This window comes from Branchiostoma floridae, chromosome 4 (genome assembly GCF_000003815.2).
Source record: "Branchiostoma floridae strain S238N-H82 chromosome 4, Bfl_VNyyK, whole genome shotgun sequence".
Classification (NCBI taxonomy): domain Eukaryota; kingdom Metazoa; phylum Chordata; class Leptocardii; order Amphioxiformes; family Branchiostomatidae; genus Branchiostoma; species Branchiostoma floridae.
In genome coordinates, this window is record NC_049982.1 from 15,336,002 (window position 1) to 15,355,080 (window position 19,079).

Below are 19,079 nucleotides of genomic sequence, written 5' to 3' on the forward strand. Positions count from 1 at the left end.
GAAATCAATTTGGGATGACAATCAAACCAATCGGTGAAACTGTAGGTAAAATGTCATTTCTATAAAACTGAAATAATCAAAGAATTGAAATGAGATTGAAATGGAGCCACATTTCCTCATTGTTTACAGTTTAATTTTACAATTTACATTTGTCTAGAGCATGAAAATGTACAAATGTATGCTTTTGTGATATCCCAAACAAACACCATTGTACAATCACCCCCTGAACATTCCAAAGTAGACTGTTCCATTCCTAGGTGTTTAGAGGTCATGGTATGGTGGGGTCCGCACAGGTGGTACAGGTGTGTTTTGGAACCACTGGGCAACAGTTTTTCACCTGTTGTGCCAACATGAGCTACCTGAAGTCAGACAGGTGAGGTGACAAATCTTTGAAATCTTTCACATAGTGTCATAGCAAGCGCTTTAAAGTTTGTAATAAATGTATTTGCAAAACCACAATAGATTCACAATAGAAGCCTAAAAATATGCATGCTTTCAAATCATACAGGGTAGGTGTTACTACCAGCAGAGGAGAGGCATGAAGAGCAACTTTCATGTAGCTAAGATTAATTTGGCCAGAAAATGGATCTATATTGGTCTTTTCAGTAGAATTATGTACCAATAGCACTGCTTGCATGTAGATTGTATTATGATAAACCATGTTGACGTATTTCAGATATGATGTATAGAGGTGAATTACTAGTAAAAGTTTGATTATTGTTGAAATATAAACCTTTGGCACAGATTGCTTCGATTTGCTTTGCTTTGTCATGGTTCTTTTCTGCATCAAATAGTAGGAAAATACTTGAATTAAAATAGTTACCCTCCCTTGTTTAGTAGTACAGTCTAATAGACTTTGGATACTAGTAGTACTTGTGTGCCTGTTGTGTACAATTGATGTGTACAAACTTCAAGCTTGAAGTCAACATATTTTGATTTGGATAGTTTAGTTTCTAATATTTGGTATGACCTATTTGTCAAAAGTTTAATGTTATAAATATTGTTAGAACTATGTGTAGTTGATATATAGTTGTAGATTTTTTGTTTTGTTTGTTTAAGCTGGGATTGAATCCCTTGTTTTGTTAAGGTCCAGGTGCTAGGTAAGATCAGTCCATTAAATAATCTAAGTGGTCTTTATCTATAGACAAGCTCAGTGACTGCTTTGGAAATGTTTTTATATCCTCTGACCTGTGAAACCTAAACACTAGGATGCAGAACTGTCTGTGTGTGAAATTTATATTCATGTAATGGCATCCCTGCAACCTCTGTGGACAAAATGACACAATCAAGACTATCTTGCAATTTATAAACACAAGCCACATTTGTGCAAAATGTCAGCAGGAGACCAAGTCTTCAAATACAAATTTTCCTCTGGCAGCTACATTTAACCAGGATCTGGTAGGTTGTGTTGATTACTAGACTGTGCATATTCTGTGGCCCTATGGTGAAACAGATCTAGACCTTTGTCAAAGCAAGAAGCAGTTTTTACCAAATGTTATCATCACCTAATGTGTACTGTGTAAACATTTTGTTGTTTTGAGGCCTTTTTTCTGTGTTGCTCTTTTCGATCAATGTCTGACGCACATTAGAATTAGATACCTATCAAAAGCATTTCCATCAGCCAACCCTGGGTAGCCCCCCTCCCCTTATCATTGGTTTGAATAATGTATGAATGAATACAAAAAACTGACTAGACTAATGCCACTATGCAATTGTATGGCAAAGATCTATAATAGCATCAATAGAAATTTATAGCTGAGGATAAATTCTAACAGTGGAATAGAAACAAAAAGTTAATAATAGCTGAATATTGCTTATGGAATTTCAGATATGTCCTGATTTGAGACTCTTACAATATCAAAAATTGCACAGTTGAATGTCTACAGGTTGCTGATCTTTTTGTTGTACATGGTTGGAACTTTCTTCACACAAATGTATTACATTTGATTGTTTGTCTTGGGTTATCTGAATAGACACACTTTTTTTGAAAACCTAGTAACATAGCAATTCATCCCCCAACACCAAAGTTATCATTAAACAATCACATATGGTTTACTCCGTTTATCAATGCTGATGCTGTCAGAAAGTACAATGTTTTTAAGTAGTAGATCACCCAAGTATGGTTTTCCTTGTTCTGAAGTGATTTCTTCAGAAAAGGTCATGCAGAGTTTTGGGCAATAAAGCGGAAATCCTAAAATACTAGGAGAGAGTCAGGAAAACTCTGGCTTGCGTAGGTGTGTCTTTCTGATCACTTCCCTTTCCTCCAAATTACTGCCATTGTTGGTGCGGATTTGATGCGGCTGAACAGGGACTAAGATCAGGCTTAGAGAGTAAATCATGGGTATCCACAGAGATTGGGTGTTTATGGGGCGTGATTGGAAGAAAGGCATTCCTTCTCGTTAGGCAGGTACCTAAATATGCAGGTGTAAATTTGGCTAATAGTAATACCCCCCAAAGGACTTCAAACATAATGAAAGAAATTGTTCTAGAAATTGCGATGGTAAGATGCAGCATGACAAAATACTTTATGCGGTAAAAATTAAGTACTGTCAACTTAACCCATTCTAATGATGACATATCCACAGCTTTATGTTGAATTGTTTGTTAAATCTCATACTTACAGATCTGCTGATGAAGATTTCTGACTAAATTAGAGTCACTGCTTTGATTGTCATTTGTTTATTAGTTGCCTTTGTTAGTTTGTTGTATATGTACACAGTGTACCGTGTACACACCAACAGTGTTTGGTGGATAAGGTCCTCCATTTCATAACCTAGGTGAATAGGTAGTGGCATTTGTCAATGTTTGTCTGGAGATATCAGCTATGAGCAGCTATGAGTTATGTTCAAACTTCGAAGCAAATGTTGGGTTTTGCATTTGGAGACTAAGATTTATTTGCATGCATAGGATTAGATTGGAAAGTAAGAAGCAATCCATAGCACAGCAGTGCAATGTGTTTTGTTAGTGTAAAACTTAATGAAACTTTCAAACATGGCAAGCCTGTCAAATTCATTGGTTACAAATTAAAACAGCTTGTTTACACTGCCTGTGCAAATGCAAGGTGGATCTTGACCTGGTGAAAGTTTCATGTAATACATTAGGCTTAGTAAATTGGCATTTCCCTTCTGCCAAATATATATTTTGACACCCATGTGCCCAAAGTTGGCTTTGTTATATTCAGTAGTCAGTTTAGTTTCTTTACTGAACATTATATAAAAATTGCTTTTTCCATCCAACATTTAGATTGGAGCCAAATACTGTCCCTCTGACTTTACTAGTACATTAAAATATGAGAAGGGAAACCACCTGAAAACTAGTCAGTGTAAAGAAGACATGTTTGAAAACATTATGCAGTCAGAATAACTGTGACAGATAAGGACTGTCTTCACTGTCATATTTTGTGTCATTTTTTTTTTTCCTCAGAGATTTTGTTGTTTGATTATCCGGTAGTAAGCTGTCCCACAAGAGCAGTAACTTAGAAAATATGCCAACACCCTCCTGTTAAGCTAATGAAGTAACCTATAATTAAGCCTTCAAAGTAGCTTCTAATTATGGTGACCCCAATAGCACAGGTTGCCAGGTAGACAGGCATTTGTGCACTAAAGAGCATACAAATAATGTCAACAGTTGGCAATTTTGAGTGTTGCACTGGTCTTTGGAATTTTTGAAGGTGAGTAGAGAATTTCAAGACTTTCCAGAAGATTGTCAGTGACATAAACAATCTAGGGATATCTGTGAAAAGCTTAGCGGTGTTTAGGGCATGTTAGGGGTATTTCAGTGTGTAAAAAAACACCTTAACCCAGCAATTTGCAAACTACAGACAAAAGACTTCCAAAACCTGTAATTTTCAGGCTTACTTAAGCTTTAGCTAAGGCACTTCTTACAATAACATTCCAGTGTGCTTAGTGCTGGTGTTGTCACTTAGTTTGCAAAAGAAAATCCCTATTATTGTCTCTTTTGCTTGTCTTGTTGTACTACACGTATATGGTATGTGGTATATGGTGCTGGACTTTTTACACTGTGTCAGCATTTCTGCTTCCATGTTTGCTCATCTCAGGTACCTTGAAAAATTTTATTTGCATTCATTTTGTATCTTTTTGTATAAAAGTTGTTGTGCCAATCTGCTTGCTACTTTTAACTGCTATAAAAGTATACAATTGATCTATAAGTACTGTTATTTTAACCTAAATACTTATAGATAATTTTTTTTCACAAAACTGCAGGTAAAAATCCAATCCACTTTGTCAACCTATAGTTCTATAACTTCCCCTGATTGACATTTATCTGTTTGCAGGGGAATGTAGATGGACAGGCAGCTCGTGAGCTATGTTGTTAGGACCAGTGTTCAGCTAACCTTTCTGCATAATTCTGTGAAGGTCACCTTGCCAATAAAGTCATGCTTTTAGGAACTGGTAGGGCTAAGCTGAGCTGCCTTATACAGGGAGGGTAGTAGGGCATGTCCTAATGTACATGTACATTGTAGGTGACAAGGTCACAAAGGTTGGCAGGAAGGAAGGATGAAGAACAATATATTACCATAGTAGAGTTTTAGTGACGTGTATAACATGTACCTTTTAAAAGAAGTTCATAGCCTCTCCCTAGTTCTGATGATTTGGTTTGCTCATGATATAAAACTTCCCATTGAAATCTATCATATTTAGTGCTATATGGAGTACATTACTTTTTGCTGCCCCTCCTGTGTGTTGTATACACATGTCTTAAGCTGTCCCTGAAGGATATGAATTCCAAAAAGCAATTTAAGTGATATCAGAAGTGTCTGCCTGCTCTACTGGCCATGTCAAATTGAATCTCCAATAAAGCGATATAATAATCAGACTATAGACTGAGGCATATTCTGTTGGCATTGAAGCTGGAAACTGGAGTAGGCTGTTTCTCATCATCTCAAATGATGTTGTATAGACTCATGGTGACAGGAGATGTGCATATCTGGTGTGTGCACCCTAAACTTTTTTCTCTGCATTGATTTACAGTATCAGACTCCAAGGGTGGTATGTGCCCCAGCAAACAGCATTCAGCATTTGATTAAAACTTGTCTATGATCTTTCTGTAATGAGTACAAAGCTGAATGTAAAACCATTCTCTCTCTCCTGTTGCAGGCTCACCTGTACTCCCTGGGAGCCACACTCTGGGCAGCTGCACATTACGTCATCGAGCCGGAGGTAGAGCCCGTCATCAGCCCGGGGTTCCGCGAACTCGTCACGCGGATGACGTACGAGAACCCGACCGGCCGATCCTCCCTCGAGCAAGTGATTGACATGTGTGATGGAAAGCTGCAGGGGGTCTCTTCACAGAAAGTTTGTCGAAGTATCTCATCAAAGGGACGCAGAATCTTGTCAATTGAGTCACTTAATGATATTGGTAAGTACATGTACATTGTTAACATTTAATATGGTGTCTTTGCTAAGGTTGTTGTGGAATGTATAATTTGCTTTCGAGACGTTATTTTGACGTTATGAGAAAATAAATGATGTACAGAGTCACTCTGTGGCTCTCACAGTGACTTGAACTTTGTTTGGGATTCTGTCCCAATTACAGTTGCATTCTGGTATGCAGAAATGCTTGTCTTTCTACTGCTTAAGTAAAGATTTTCAGAAGTCCTAGTAGTATGTGACTAAAAGTAGTGATATCTTGTGATTTTTGTATTCATGATGTTTTCCATTTCCTCCCTGCAGATTACGCGGCACAGATGCAGCAGCACGTGACGCGGCACCCCCACCACGCTACCCAGGCCCGGCGCCCTCGCCCCCGCAGTCTGTACAGTCCGGACAGCATCGACGACACGCGGCCGAGCCAGGACACCACCACTAGCCCTTCCTCCACAGGCAGCAGTAAGACATGCACCCCTCATTCTTCTCCTGACAAAAGCCCCACAAAAACCCTGACTGGCTCTCCTCTGAAGAGCCCTGGGAAGGTTGGACTGTCTTTGGGAGGGCCCAGTCCAAAGAAGATGTACTCTCCTTCTTTTAAATCCAACCAAGGCATTGTGTTCTTTCCAGACGGTTTAAATGTATCTGCACAGAACAGAAATCCTACAAATCCCAAGGAAAGAAACAATGATAATGAACAACTCAGACACCATGATTCCAACAGAAATCCTTTACCACAGGCAGCTACTGTGTCTGTTACCACGGGAACCTCTGTGAGTGTCACAACTTCTGTGGTGACTTCACCAACGGCGACCATGAATAACGAGGGTAGCTTCCATCCTGTTACAAAGAACTCCTACATGTTGCTGACCAACAAGTTTACCACAATGAATTTAAATACATCAGAACAAAAGCCATTGCTACGGAGACCAGAAGCTCTTTCAAGAGCAAAAACAGGTCAGTCAGAAGTTCAAGACACACATGGAGGACCATCAGGTGAAGGTGTCTCAGAGATAAGACCTGGGACTGTTAGTGCATTACTAGAGAGATACCGCATGGGGAGAATAGAAAACTCAGGCAAGGACAGGGAAATGGACACCAAAAGTTCCAGCCAAAGTTTAAACAGCATTTTATCGCCGACCTCTGTGGGAGATACCAGTGGAGTTTGGAATGCTAATGCATTAATGAGACAAAACTCTGCAGATGCACTACAAGAAAGTGCAAAGGATTCTGGAGACTCTGCCGTGCTGAGGTCATCGGCCTTTGCACAGGTGATGGATAAGAAACTGAGAGGGAGAAGCCGCTCCCTCGAGGAAGTGATTGCTGCTGACAGTACCATGAAGGTAAGGGTCAAATATGTACACATGGATCTATAGTATAGACAGATGTGAATGACTTGGTATAAACAGGAAAATTCTAAAATTTTATGTAGAGGCTTTATAAACTTTTAGACAATTGCAAGTACTTGGATCTTTGGTAGATGATCGCATTAGGCAGCACCCCATGGAATGTGTTTGAATAATCCATTGTGACCTTCATTGAGATTTGTTCCATAGAAAACCAATGACGACTTTTTTTCATCCTGTGGCAGTGTCTAAGCCTGCAGTCCATCCTGACCCGGGTGGGGAGCTGTCTGCAGGAGCGCGAGGTCTGGGCGCTGTGTCGGGAATCCATGATCAGCCTGGAGAAAGACAACACCGCTTTCCGTAAGCACCACGTTCAGTTCTAGTCGTTAAGTTAGTTGTTTGTAAACAAGAAAATCCAAAATTCGGGTTAGGTCGCACCAATTTAATTTGTTGGTTCACGGATTTTTAAAAAATTATGCTTAACTGGAAAGCATAATGATAATGAAGTAGAAGGACCAGGTTTATGCCTTGGTGCACTAAGTTTTTTGGAGTAAATGCTGTCATATTCAAGTTTCCTCCCTTAACCCTCTAGTTTTATGATGTCTGCTTGCTATATTTTCATTTTTTTTAAATCCGTAAACCAACAAATTAAATTGGTGTGGCCTTAGGTTTTGGCCTTAAATGATATGATTAAAACATAAGTAAATTTTGAAAAAGCTTTTGATCAAGTCCTAGGCCCTGGACTTGCTTTAGGGATTTAGAGCTTGATTTGTATGCTGCACCTCTTCTTTTTGCACAAGCCTAGTAAGCACAGTCAATAGAGCATGGGACTGTAAATCCTGTGTTTATGGATTCAAGTCTTCCTTTTTCTCCACACTTATTTAGATATTGTACTTGGAAACACATTGACAAGTATTTGTAGATTTTTTTATTGTTTCTTAAACTTAAAGTTCAAGCAATTTCCTTTGCAGAGATTCGGTACTATGCTTTAAGTGCAGTCCACTTCTTGCTGTACATAGTACATGATAAAAGCCTTGGTTACTACAGCATGATAAGGCTTCCCAACTTGAAGGTCTTTCGAGTATTTGCCTCATTTCAGACCTTAATTGTTTGACCCCACGCTCTTTCCTCTCATGTATTATGCTGCGGCCCAACTTTCTGCCCCCATGGTTTATAATCCAAGTTACCCTTCAGAAAAGGGTCACTACATTCAATCTCTGGCTGTGTCATGACTTCCTCCCACCTGTTTGCTCTGAATCTAAGCCAATGATGAGACCATTAACCTCATGTGCTGTTCTGGGTAAAGAAAGGAATGGTGAGGGGGTGGCAGAGGTAGGACAGCCTTCAAACAGGAAATTAAAGTACAGGTTAGAGGCTTGCTACCTCAAGTGTTGTTCCAACAAAATTTAATGGCCTGAAGCCAATCTTGAAACAGGCAATTTAAAAGTGGATTGAAAGTTCTCTGACAATAACCAAGTACAATAACTGTCTTGATTTGTGTAAGTTTGAAATGTTGGTTTTGTGGTAAATTCCCTCTCTTGTTTTTGCAGCTTCTTACCTCAGTTTGGACACGATAGCAGTGGAGGAGTCTGGGAAAATAGCATTTCAGCAGGGAGAAGGTGAGTTTATTGTGACAGGAGAACTTGGGAATCTAGACCTTTGTACAAATAGACCTCGTAGCCTTTGATGATTTTTCATGCCAACTTCACACAGCATAACAACAAAGGCCCATGTCACAGGTAAGGTTTTCTTCAGTCAAATGGGAACAGGTGTATAAATAATTGATACTTGTTTGTATCTGCCTCAATTGATTAAACTGCACTTGCCACTAATTTGAATTTCAAATGATTTGCAATGAATGAAATAAAAAATCTCTGCAATGTGTGTGTTATACTGTGTAATGCAGGATTTTGCTTTGTTTCAATGTAGTAGAGGTATATAAGGAATTGTTCCTTTTTGTGTTTTACATTTAGGAGTTCTGTGTCAGTTGGTAGTGTTGGTATTGTTTTTGTTGACCAAAATCCTTTGTTATTGGAACTGTAGTCTGAATGGCCAAAATGGCGAATAATATGTGCAAACAAATAGAGGGTAGGACTAGAATACCTAAATAGTGCATGTATAATGTATGTCTTTTGATGACTTTGTGAGAATGGTTAAAAAGACTCTGTAGATGGAAATTTTAATGAGAAATAGACTGTCAAAGAGATAAGAAAAGGAAACCTTTAATGAACTTTGAATACTGCCTTGTTGAGAGGACATTATCTCATCTCTGGCTGACAATCACGCTAAGGTCGCTGCCGTCTTACATACAGACTTCTATCCATCTTCCAAGGTGACCGCTATGTTTCCTTTTCATCCCGCTCCTCAAGGACCTTCTCAGTCCTGTCTCTTGACAATTAGCAGCTTCCGCTGCAGTAATTAAGGATTAAACTCCATGCATGGTTGATTAACTCTACCCCTGGATGTGGAACATACTTGATGGGGATGTTGACAAAATGAGACAAGCTGACATTTTCCCCACTTCCTTCTGCCAGTTTGAAACATTTATCTGGTTCTCAGATCTATGTCTTATTAAACTTTTCCCATCTAGTTTGAGATTGAGTTAAAAACAAACTACATTCTCTTTGTTGTTATGAGGTATCCAATCAAACAGCAGGGAATATTTAAAACGTCCTAACAATTAATGAACAATGTCCCTAGGTATTCACCATCATAGATGCTAACGTAAACATTTTGACGTTATCTAGTGAGTAAGATTTTCAAAACAGTTTTAACTAGAGTTCCACGAACACATACCTTTGCCAAATAACAAGGTTTGTTATGTAGAATGATGTCTGTAGACAAATGCGTTACTCATTTCATTTTCTTTATAATCATATGCTTGGAGTTGGTTTATAAAATTTCAACATTGATTATGCAAATTAGATCCCAAGTTACCATTAATCGATATCAAATTGTATCAAGTATTACTTAAGCTATCAGCATACCAAAAATCATGATGATCCTTTGATCCATTCTTGACTTATTCCCTTTCAGTCTTTAATAAAATACACCCCTTACTCTCTTCCCTCTTTCTCAGTTACGTACATATGTGACAACTTTGATGAAAGTACTATAATGAAGTGCAGTGGGTTTTTGTACTTTTCCTAATTGATTATGCAAATTAGCTGTTGATTTGCATAATTGGTATCTCATTATGTAGGTCTTCACTTACGCCACCTAAATACCAAAAAACATGATGATCCGTCAACATGTTCATATTTTCTCATTAATAATGCAAATGAGGTCATCATTTGCATAATTGATATCTATAGCCATTTCTCTCCTTCCCAGCTACATATGTGACAAGTTTGAAACTCCTATCATGGAATGCTGTGGATTTATAAATTTTCCTACTTAATTATGCAAATGAGCTGTTGATGTGCATAATTAGTATCTCATTATGTAAGTCATCACTCATTCTATCTACATACCAAAAATCATGACGATCCGTCAACATGTTGTAGAGTTATTTCGTCCAAAGTTGAGTTTCTGCTGCAGTACCTAAGCAAGCCGCTAGGGGGTCCATTATCAAACTTGACCTTCGTTTCCCAATCCCTACCCACCTACCAAATATCATCAGGATCCATCCCAGGCTTCTCGAGTTATGCTGCTAACACACACACAGACACACAAACACATCCAAAACCTAACCTTAGCCATTCTGGCAAAGGTAAAATTGTCGCAGTGGTTTTAGTCTATTGTCCAGGTTTGTGCGGCAACCCCTCAGCTCCAAAACCATAACTCCACAAATGTGCATTTTAGTTGTATGAAACTGTTCAGAAGTCACCCTCAAGCTTAAAGCATCAAGAAACAAGTACCATTTCCACCACCCTGTCACAATTGCAAAGGGGTAGGCACTACTTCTAAATTTGCACAAAGCCCACCATACCACATATTTATCTAGAAAATTTTATATAATATTCCCTGGAGAATCCCTTCTTTACTTTTTTGTAGACAGTCAATGAAAACAGGTCTGGATATATATATCTTTCAACCACATTTTTAACAATGTACATTATGTACTTATTGTCTAACTGTGAATTCAGACATCCATAGAAAAAAGTAACCGATATCGTTTCAAATTTCCCTTACGCCTTGTAACCTGAATTCCTTACAGCTGTTCATCAGTTCATATTCAATTTGATGACAGAGTGATAACACGCCTACTCACAATAGGGGATGTGTTGAGAAGCCCATCATTTTGGCTTGCCAAGTTGATCATATGGCCTAAGGGTCAACTAACACATTTGCAAGGTCTGACCTTTACACCTCTGAAATATCAGGTTGCTCACAGTACTGACTGATCATAGGCCAGTCCAATTCATGGACCAGGAACCCCTCAACTGTGGTGACAGCTGCTAAGGTGGAGTGGGGTTGTAAAGCTTCAGAAGTTTTCGACAAGAATGCCCCTGCTATCCCTACACTAGCCACTAGGGGGCCCAAACTTATGTCACTAACTCCTGAGCACAACAGCTATCTAACACCCAAAACTCGTGGCCATACCATCTTCAGAAGATGGAAAAACATACCCGGAAGTTGCGCTGCAGTACCAAGGGAAGCCGCTAGGGGGCCCATTATCGAACTCCCCCTTCGTTTCCCAGACCCCTACCCACCCACCAAATACCAGCTGCATCCGTCGAAGTCTTCTCGAGTTATACTGTCCGCAGACAAAAGTTTGCAATTAAACCGGCGCCTGCACTTCCATGAAAGCCACTAGGGGGCCCAAACTCGCAGCAATCACTCCCTGCTTTAAGGGCTCCCTAACGCTCAAAAATCACGACCGCAGCATGTCCGGAACGCGAGATGTCAAGCATGCAGGTCCTGCTGCAGTACCTTAGCAAGCCGCTAGGAGGCCCATTATCGAACTCGACCTTCGTCTTCCACACCCCTACCCACCCACCAAATATCAGCTGCATCCATCGAAGTCCTCTCGAGTTATGCTGCTCACAAACGGGGAGAACCACACCACCAAACCGAAAACATAACCTTAGCCATTCTGGCAAAGGTAATTACTCACTCTACAATCTGTTCAATGGTTATCTTTATTGATTTCAAGTTCAAAGTGTGTATTAGCTTTAAAGAGAACCCAGCTGTGGCATAATTTTCATTTGTATTTTCATTTTCTCACATAGTCCAAACATTTGAATTGTTGTAGCCTAAAGGTCATGTTATGGTCCCTTAAGGGGCTAAAAACATTTCAGTATAACAGAGCCCATGTTATACGCCTGCTATAGGTGGGTACTGGGTGGGGTTGTTAGGCTTCATTCTTGTAGAATCAGCATTTCAAGTTATGGTTTGGTAAGAACGACTTTGATGAGCTTTTATTACCTAGATGTTTGATGTATTAATCAGTAGAGCATGCCTTACAGCACATGTGTGATGTGTTGTAGAGAATATTGGCCTCTGACGAAGAAAGTTCTGGCAAGATCATAGAGTTTAGTGGTCTAGTGGATTTGATCCCCACATTTCGATAACAGTGTATTTGGTTGAACTGTGCTCTGAAACACTTATTGAAGGCTATTTGTATGGGTTATAGACCTACATAGGAGCTATTGTAAGTCAGCAATTTTTGACTCTTGTTATGTCTTACCCTGATGAGATATCATGTTTTACCTGTCCAGGTGAGATGGAGACCCTGTACCTGGCTCCTGAGATGCAGAAGGGAAGCCCCCCTACAGAACAGGTATGTCAAGCTTGATTGATGCATACCAAGTATTGTATGGCTCAGAACAATCCCCTCCATTGCAATCATCGACCAATCAAGAATTTGAATCATGCCGGTAAACAAAAATCAAGAGTTTGCTCTGCCAATATTTTGCCAAATTTTCATATGATATCATTCCCTTGTTCTGTGTAAGTACCGGTATGTATAAAAATGGACAAAACAGCTCTGTACATAAAATTAGCTCACAATGTCAGTTGGGTACATGCAATAATGCATTATCTTTATTTTTCTTAAAATTTCCTGATTTTCATGCAAGAACAAAAAATAGGTACTGATAGTGGTGGGAATATCGCCTTGTAAATCTTTTTTTTTAAGTAGATATAAAATTACAATCCCCTCCCCTTCCCTTCCCAGGCCTGTGTTTTTGGGGTAGCAGCCAGCCTTTGGTCTGCTGCCGACTGGGGTCTACCAGCCAACCAGGAACCTGCATTGTCTGACCAATTGGAAGGCTTGTTAGTGTCCATGACACAGGACAAGCCTGGGGACAGGCCGTCCATCAGAGAAGTGTTACAGGTATGTTGGTTCATCGTACATTGCTCATTGTACATGACTGAAGACAATATTTCCCCCTGCTGTGGAATAAAGTCACATAGTCAGTTCTATTTCATAGTATATTTTGCATACCTCAATATATTTTGCATAATGTCTTATATGTACTGATTAATAAAATCACCTGCCTACATAGTTTTTGAAATTCAGTCACAATACTATTACAGCACACGGGTATGTCCGTGGTACTGAAATGCTGCTGGTGAGAAACTTGTGAATTGAAATACAACACTTGTTATGCAAATATGCATATGTTTTGGAATCCCTACCACATATATTAGAAGTGCCTAATATTTTGAGGGACAAAAATTTTTACCTCCATGAAATATCCATGGAGGTTATGTTTTCAGTAGCATTTGTCGGTCTGACTGTCAAGGATGGCTGGATTTGAAACTAATTTTTGTCAAAGTCAAGAATCTGTTTAAGAATGTTAAGTATTCCTATTTTTCCAGATCTGTAATTCTTATGACCAGCGCAGTGACGTGTCGTCCAGACTGACCTGTGAGAGGCTGGTCAGAGAAGCCATGAGAGCGGAGGTTTTCAATGAAAACAATGTGAGTCTTCGGTGTTTTAGCAAATAAGAAATGCTGTTGGTCTTGAATTGCGAATTTTTTTTGATCAACTGGGAAATGACTGTTGCAAGTAACCATTTGTCACTGTCAGTTTGGTTATTTGTATAGGAGGTTTATTATTGCCACATAAGAGAGCTCTAGGTACAGATTTTTATTCATTCATACTAAATTAAATCATACATTTTAATCCTCAGCATTCGGAGTAGAAAATTAATTCTGGTATTGATTGCTACTCATGCCAACAGGAAAATCTAATTAGGAAATGTTAGAGTGCTCTTGTGAACCTTTGGAAGCAGTGCACTTCTCTTGAGAACTGACAGGTGGTGCACACATACTGTTCAAAGCCACTTGAAATACTGCTATAGTTAGTAGTACATACATTTGTATACCTTACCAATATATTTTTTCTCGTTTAACAGAAGCTCGTCCAGCAGTGCCTAAAGGAGGAAGCAGAAGAAAGGAAAGAGCAGTTCAGAGCCAGCGTGGTGGCAGCAATTGATATGGCTGATCCCAAGTCTGCGCTCAAGCCAGTAAGTGTCCATGGATTAAGATTAATGGGAAAATGTAAAAGCCTTAAGCTTGGTGATGTTGAATGGCCAAGTGCTAGCAGACACAAGATCCCTGGTTTGATTCCTAGTATTCCTGAGTATGTGGGGTCCTTGGGAAAGGAACCTTTTTACACATCTTTTCTCACTTCACCCAGGTTTAATTGGTACCTAACTTTGGTTGGAGATAGAGGGCTCAGCCTTCCATAATTGTGCCCTAGACACAGTGATTTAACAACCCACTGCCCCTACAGCCTAAAAGGCCATGGGACCTGTTCCCGAATGCCTTGACACATAAAACCTATCCAATGAGAGATGGTTCTCTATTCTTCTGAAGCAAAACATAGCTAGGAGAAAAGCATGTTCACTAGAGCTTTGGCATTTCAGACTTACCCAAGTGTTGATGTGTTTTCCTCAGGCTTCATTCCGCCCTGTTGCTGAGCGGCCCAAGGAGCCGACTGGTTGGGACCAGCTGCTGGAGCAGATCCAGAAGCCTCCACACGGGCTCAGACAGGTCAGCAGGGAGCAGTCTGCTCTTTACCTCAGCTTGCAGTTTGCTGTGTATCTCAGGGATAGGGTTCACCAAATGTGAAAATGTCTAGATTTTCAATAGCCTTCAGTATATCCTTAGGAATCGTGAAAATCTTAAGAATTAAAATTTGTTAGCTCTCTCTAAAGATTTCAGCCTATTATGAAACAACCATGACTTGATCCTTTACTCAGGGAATGCTTAAAAATCATACAAGTACATGCACATCATTTGATTATTATAACATCAAGAAATGGATTTTTAGAGGCAATGACATAATTTATACCATGTACTATGTACAATAAGACCTTACTGTAGTGCTTTGTTGATGTGTTTCTTTTATTTTGTTTTGCACAATGCAGGTAACAGAACCAAAGGTGTTTGGCGTGAAGGACTTGTTCGAGGCCAATCCTTATCTGTTGAAGACGTTGCGCATCATCCGCCGACCAGCAAGATCTAGAAACTCACCCAAGTCTGATGCACCCAAAGCTCTTCCCTCTGCTGAACAGGGCAGGCTAGACTTGGTGGGAAATATCCGCCCTTCCAAGGATGCTGGTCAGCTGATTGCAGATGCGTCCTCAACAGAAAGCAAAATGGAACCTGTGAGTTCAAGTGGACTCTCTGACAAAGAGCAAAAGCAGTCAATAGAAGAGGGGAGCAAGACAATCTCCGACTCTCCTAAACTCATGGCTGGACCAGAATCTGCATTTAGGAGTATCTCCAACATCCGTCCAAAAACTGGGAGCCTGGACCAGATGTCCGGTGGGGAAATGTCGAGCAGTCCGTCCACAAAGGAGTCATCTCCTTCCCTTCCCTCTGCTTTCACATCCTCAGCAACGCACTTCACCCCCATTGTCTTAACTAGTCTGAAGGAAAAGTCTGTCACTGGTCTGCAGAACCCTCAGACTGGATCCCCTCCTAAGAAGATCTCCACAAAGAAGATAGTCAAGGCTGTGCGAAAAGATTTGTTGCTTTCCTTAAAGAATCGCCCTCCTCCCACACTGGCAAACGACTTAGAGAAAGACTTGGAGGAGGAGATGAGGAAGACCTCGGACTCAGAGAAGGCAGACAGTCCTGCTACAGCAGAACAGAGACCAGAGGAAAACAAGAGTACAGCTAAAGCTGAGAAACAAGCTGCTAACCCAGAAGTTGCCATAACCAAGATGCCTCCTGTGGCTGAGGTGAAGGGTCAGGTGCAGGGCCCCAGACAGAGCCACACGGACGGAGGGGCTGATAGTCTTGGCGCTGCAGCGCCTGCCAGTCTTGCCACCTCAAACACGAATGCAGTCCCATCACATTCGGGGATGTCCGGCCCAGGTTTCCACAGTGGAGTGCCTCAACAGATGGTCCAGCCAACACAGAACTCGGCTCACCAGGTGCAGCCTCCAACTGCAGCTGCAGCTGGCAGCCAGTCGCAGATGCCTTCCCTTTCAGCTAACCAGCCTTTCCTCATCCCAAATATCCCCATCAGTGGGATGTACCCCAATATCTCAGTCCCAATGCAGCTTCAGCAAGATCCACAGACTGGCTTCTTCCAGCTGGTACCAGTAAACATGCCAGCCATACAGATTACACCACCGCACACCCATGCAGGGGTGATGGGGACAATGCCAGCAGGGGGTGAGGGTGTCAGCACCTCAAATGTGCAATTCACACAGGCATTGCCAGACAGTCTTGTGTCATCCACTTCTACCAGCTCCTATGAAGCTGAGCGTGGAGCCAACAAAGAACCATCAGAAACTGTCCCAAAGAAGACATGGAGAGAGATATCAGAGGAAAGAAAATCTCCAAACCCTATGGCAGAGAACAGAAGAGCAGCTAAGCACGGTGGTAGTGAGAGCAACAAAGATAGCAAGGCACCAAAGCCTCCCCCAAGGACAAAGCACAAGTCTGGGCTAACCTTAGGACAGAATGAGGTAGTCCTTAGCAAGAGTGATCAGGACTTGTCAAAACCTGCCAGGAAACCGGACTTGAACACAAGCAAGAGTATCGAGTCAATCATTCCAATGGAAAACGAACATAGCAAAAGCCCTGCCAGAAAGAAATCTGACCCTAAGAAGTCTAACAAATCCAGATCACGGAAGCACTTGGACAAGTCCTCAGAACTGTTGACATCACAGGGGGTCAGTCCATCACCGCCGCTGTCGTATGTATCGCGAGACAGCGGCGTACAGCTGAGTAAGTCCAGCACAGAGGATATGACACAGTTGGACACAACGCCCACCCCAGAGGAAATCAATGGAACACTTGGCAAAGTCACACAGCTGATAAGGGAGGAATTCGCATTTGATGGTTACTTGGAGAATGGGGTGGAAGATAGAGCCATGGGTAAGTATCATTTACTTTATAATTGATATGATATTTCCACATGTAAAGTTTCAAAGTCCTTGTAGTGACAACTTAATAACTTTATTTTTGTTTAAATGAATAAATCCGTCTCTCCCTTAGCTGATTACATCATGTCCTTGGCGAACCTGCGCTGGGGGACGTTCAGTGATGCAGTAACAGAGAAGTACTGTGACCTGTACTGGGAGGAAGAGCTGCTGGAGAAGCTGTTTGAAGCCATCAATGGTCGTATGCCTGAGAAGAGACACAAGTGAGTTGTTGTGTGGTTGTGTTGCAGTAGAAAATTTTCTTCCATAAAAGTAAAACCAAGTCAAGCTGGCTTTATCTATCAAAGTATATTTGAGTCAAAAGTTTTACAATGTAGCAGTGTTTCTTTTATTTAGAAAACACACTGGGGACTTTGTTCTTGGACCGTTGAGTTCCAATTTTTTTTCAAATATACCCTAGATATCATTTTAGAGAAGAATTAGTCTCCAAATGCAACATGACTGGTGTTTAGTGAAATCAGAATGTTTTTTGTAATCCATGTGACATCTTATGCTTTCCTTGCAGAGCCAAACTGAGCTCACCCAAACCGCCCCCAGAGACGGCACGAGTACTGAGCATCGACGAGCCAGGCTCAGAAGGAGACGACAACTACCTTGCAAACCAGGACATTGACCTTCTCCATATGTTCATGGGTCGCCACCATCCAATCAGAGAGGAGGAAGAGGATCATGTGACTGGTCCCCTCTTTCCTGTGGAGAGTAGGAGTACCCGGAAGCTGCGAGGGGACAGCTTACTTTCAACAACGAGCTCAACATCTTCATCCAGTTCAGCAAAACATGACAAAACGAGACAACCTGTTGTGCCAAAGAACTTGGTTCAGGTGCAGAGTGCAGAGGAACATTCCGACACTGAAATGGACATGGATACGGGTATGTTGCCAGGCAACCTTGGAGGTAGCCAGGCCGTGAAACCCAAACTGGTACGGGTACGAAGTCAGGACACCGCCTCGGAGGGAGACAGTCAGGAGGTGACAGGATCGGGCGGAGAGGACTCGGGGGGTAAGGAAGGGAGTAAGTTCCAGCGCCTGCAGCAGTCGTGGCTCCGCCGGCATGGGAGGGAGTATGACTCTGACTCCAGCTCCACCAGCGGGAAGCACTCGCCAAAAACACGGCTGAAGTCACAGGGCAACGACAGGACCAAGATTCGCCAGCTTCTGGACAGCACCATGACACGAAGGAACAGCAGCTCGTCTCTGAACAGCAGTGCTCCATCCATGCCCAACAGTCAGTACTCTAATGAGTACGCCAGCAGCTTTGTCCCCAACTCTGGTAAGATTTTTCTGTCAGTTGTCTGTTTTCTTTCATATTGATATTAACTTTGATTTTTTATGCCACTTATGTGCACTGGCAAACCTACTTTAAAGTTGTTTGCTTCACCATACTTTATGAAGTAATCCACTAAATGTCACAAGAAAGGCACAGTAAATAAGTATTCAGAATGCTTAGGGTTGGTCTGTGAATATTTAGAAATCACTTTCAAACTTTTAACTTAAAAAAAAATGTTATAATTCCTATGCAAGTATATTCAACTTGCCACTGAATCCAATTCTGAGGCAGGTCTTTTTTATTATATTCTTTGAAGACAGCTCTCATTCAAATTGTCAAAGACGAGTCATATTCTGAGTTTCATTAACTCATAACGAGAACAGAAACGTTGTACTTAAACCCCTCCCTAAGTCCCTACACATTGCATATTGAGAAATTTTGATTACAAACACATTAATCTCTTTGCTTCCCTCCCAGCTCTGGTGTCGTCCAGCTCGCGGTCTCGCAGCCACGGCAGCCCTGCCAGCAGTGTGGTGTACCTGGGAGCAGAGAACCTGGAGCTGGACCCAGTTCTGCAGGACTACACACGGCAGCTCGGCGCCATGGACGAGGAGAAGAAACAAAGTATAGAGGCAAAGATTGCGGTGAGAACTTGGCTGTGACTTGAAATGCTGAGAATTTGAAGTATAAACATTTGCTGGCACTGTTAAGTGCCAAAAGACACA

At 41.2% G+C, this 19,079-nt stretch overlaps 1 protein-coding gene across 5 annotated transcripts in view; it reads left to right on the forward strand.

Moving 5' to 3' along the window:
* The window catches only part of LOC118412804 (kinase non-catalytic C-lobe domain-containing protein 1-like), a 61,276-nt gene that overhangs the window by 33,076 nt on the left and 9,121 nt on the right, over positions 1-19,079 (forward strand). For 3 of the 5 annotated variants that reach the window (XM_035815832.1, XM_035815834.1, XM_035815836.1), the window contains 13 exons: positions 5,118-5,379; positions 5,694-6,730; positions 6,979-7,093; positions 8,284-8,352; positions 12,397-12,458; positions 12,855-13,013; positions 13,502-13,603; positions 14,041-14,151; positions 14,585-14,680; positions 15,058-17,023; positions 17,144-17,291; positions 17,594-18,357; positions 18,832-18,998. In XM_035815832.1, coding sequence (XP_035671725.1) covers positions 5,118-5,379; positions 5,694-6,730; positions 6,979-7,093; positions 8,284-8,352; positions 12,397-12,458; positions 12,855-13,013; positions 13,502-13,603; positions 14,041-14,151; positions 14,585-14,680; positions 15,058-17,023; positions 17,144-17,291; positions 17,594-18,357; positions 18,832-18,998 — 5,058 coding nt within the window. Of the gene's footprint in view, positions 1-263; positions 374-5,117; positions 5,380-5,693; positions 6,731-6,978; positions 7,094-8,283; positions 8,353-12,396; positions 12,459-12,854; positions 13,014-13,501; positions 13,604-14,040; positions 14,152-14,584; positions 14,681-15,057; positions 17,024-17,143; positions 17,292-17,593; positions 18,358-18,831; positions 18,999-19,079 lie in introns of those variants that run through there. The other 2 variants (XM_035815835.1, XM_035815833.1) reach the window with 2 other exon arrangements.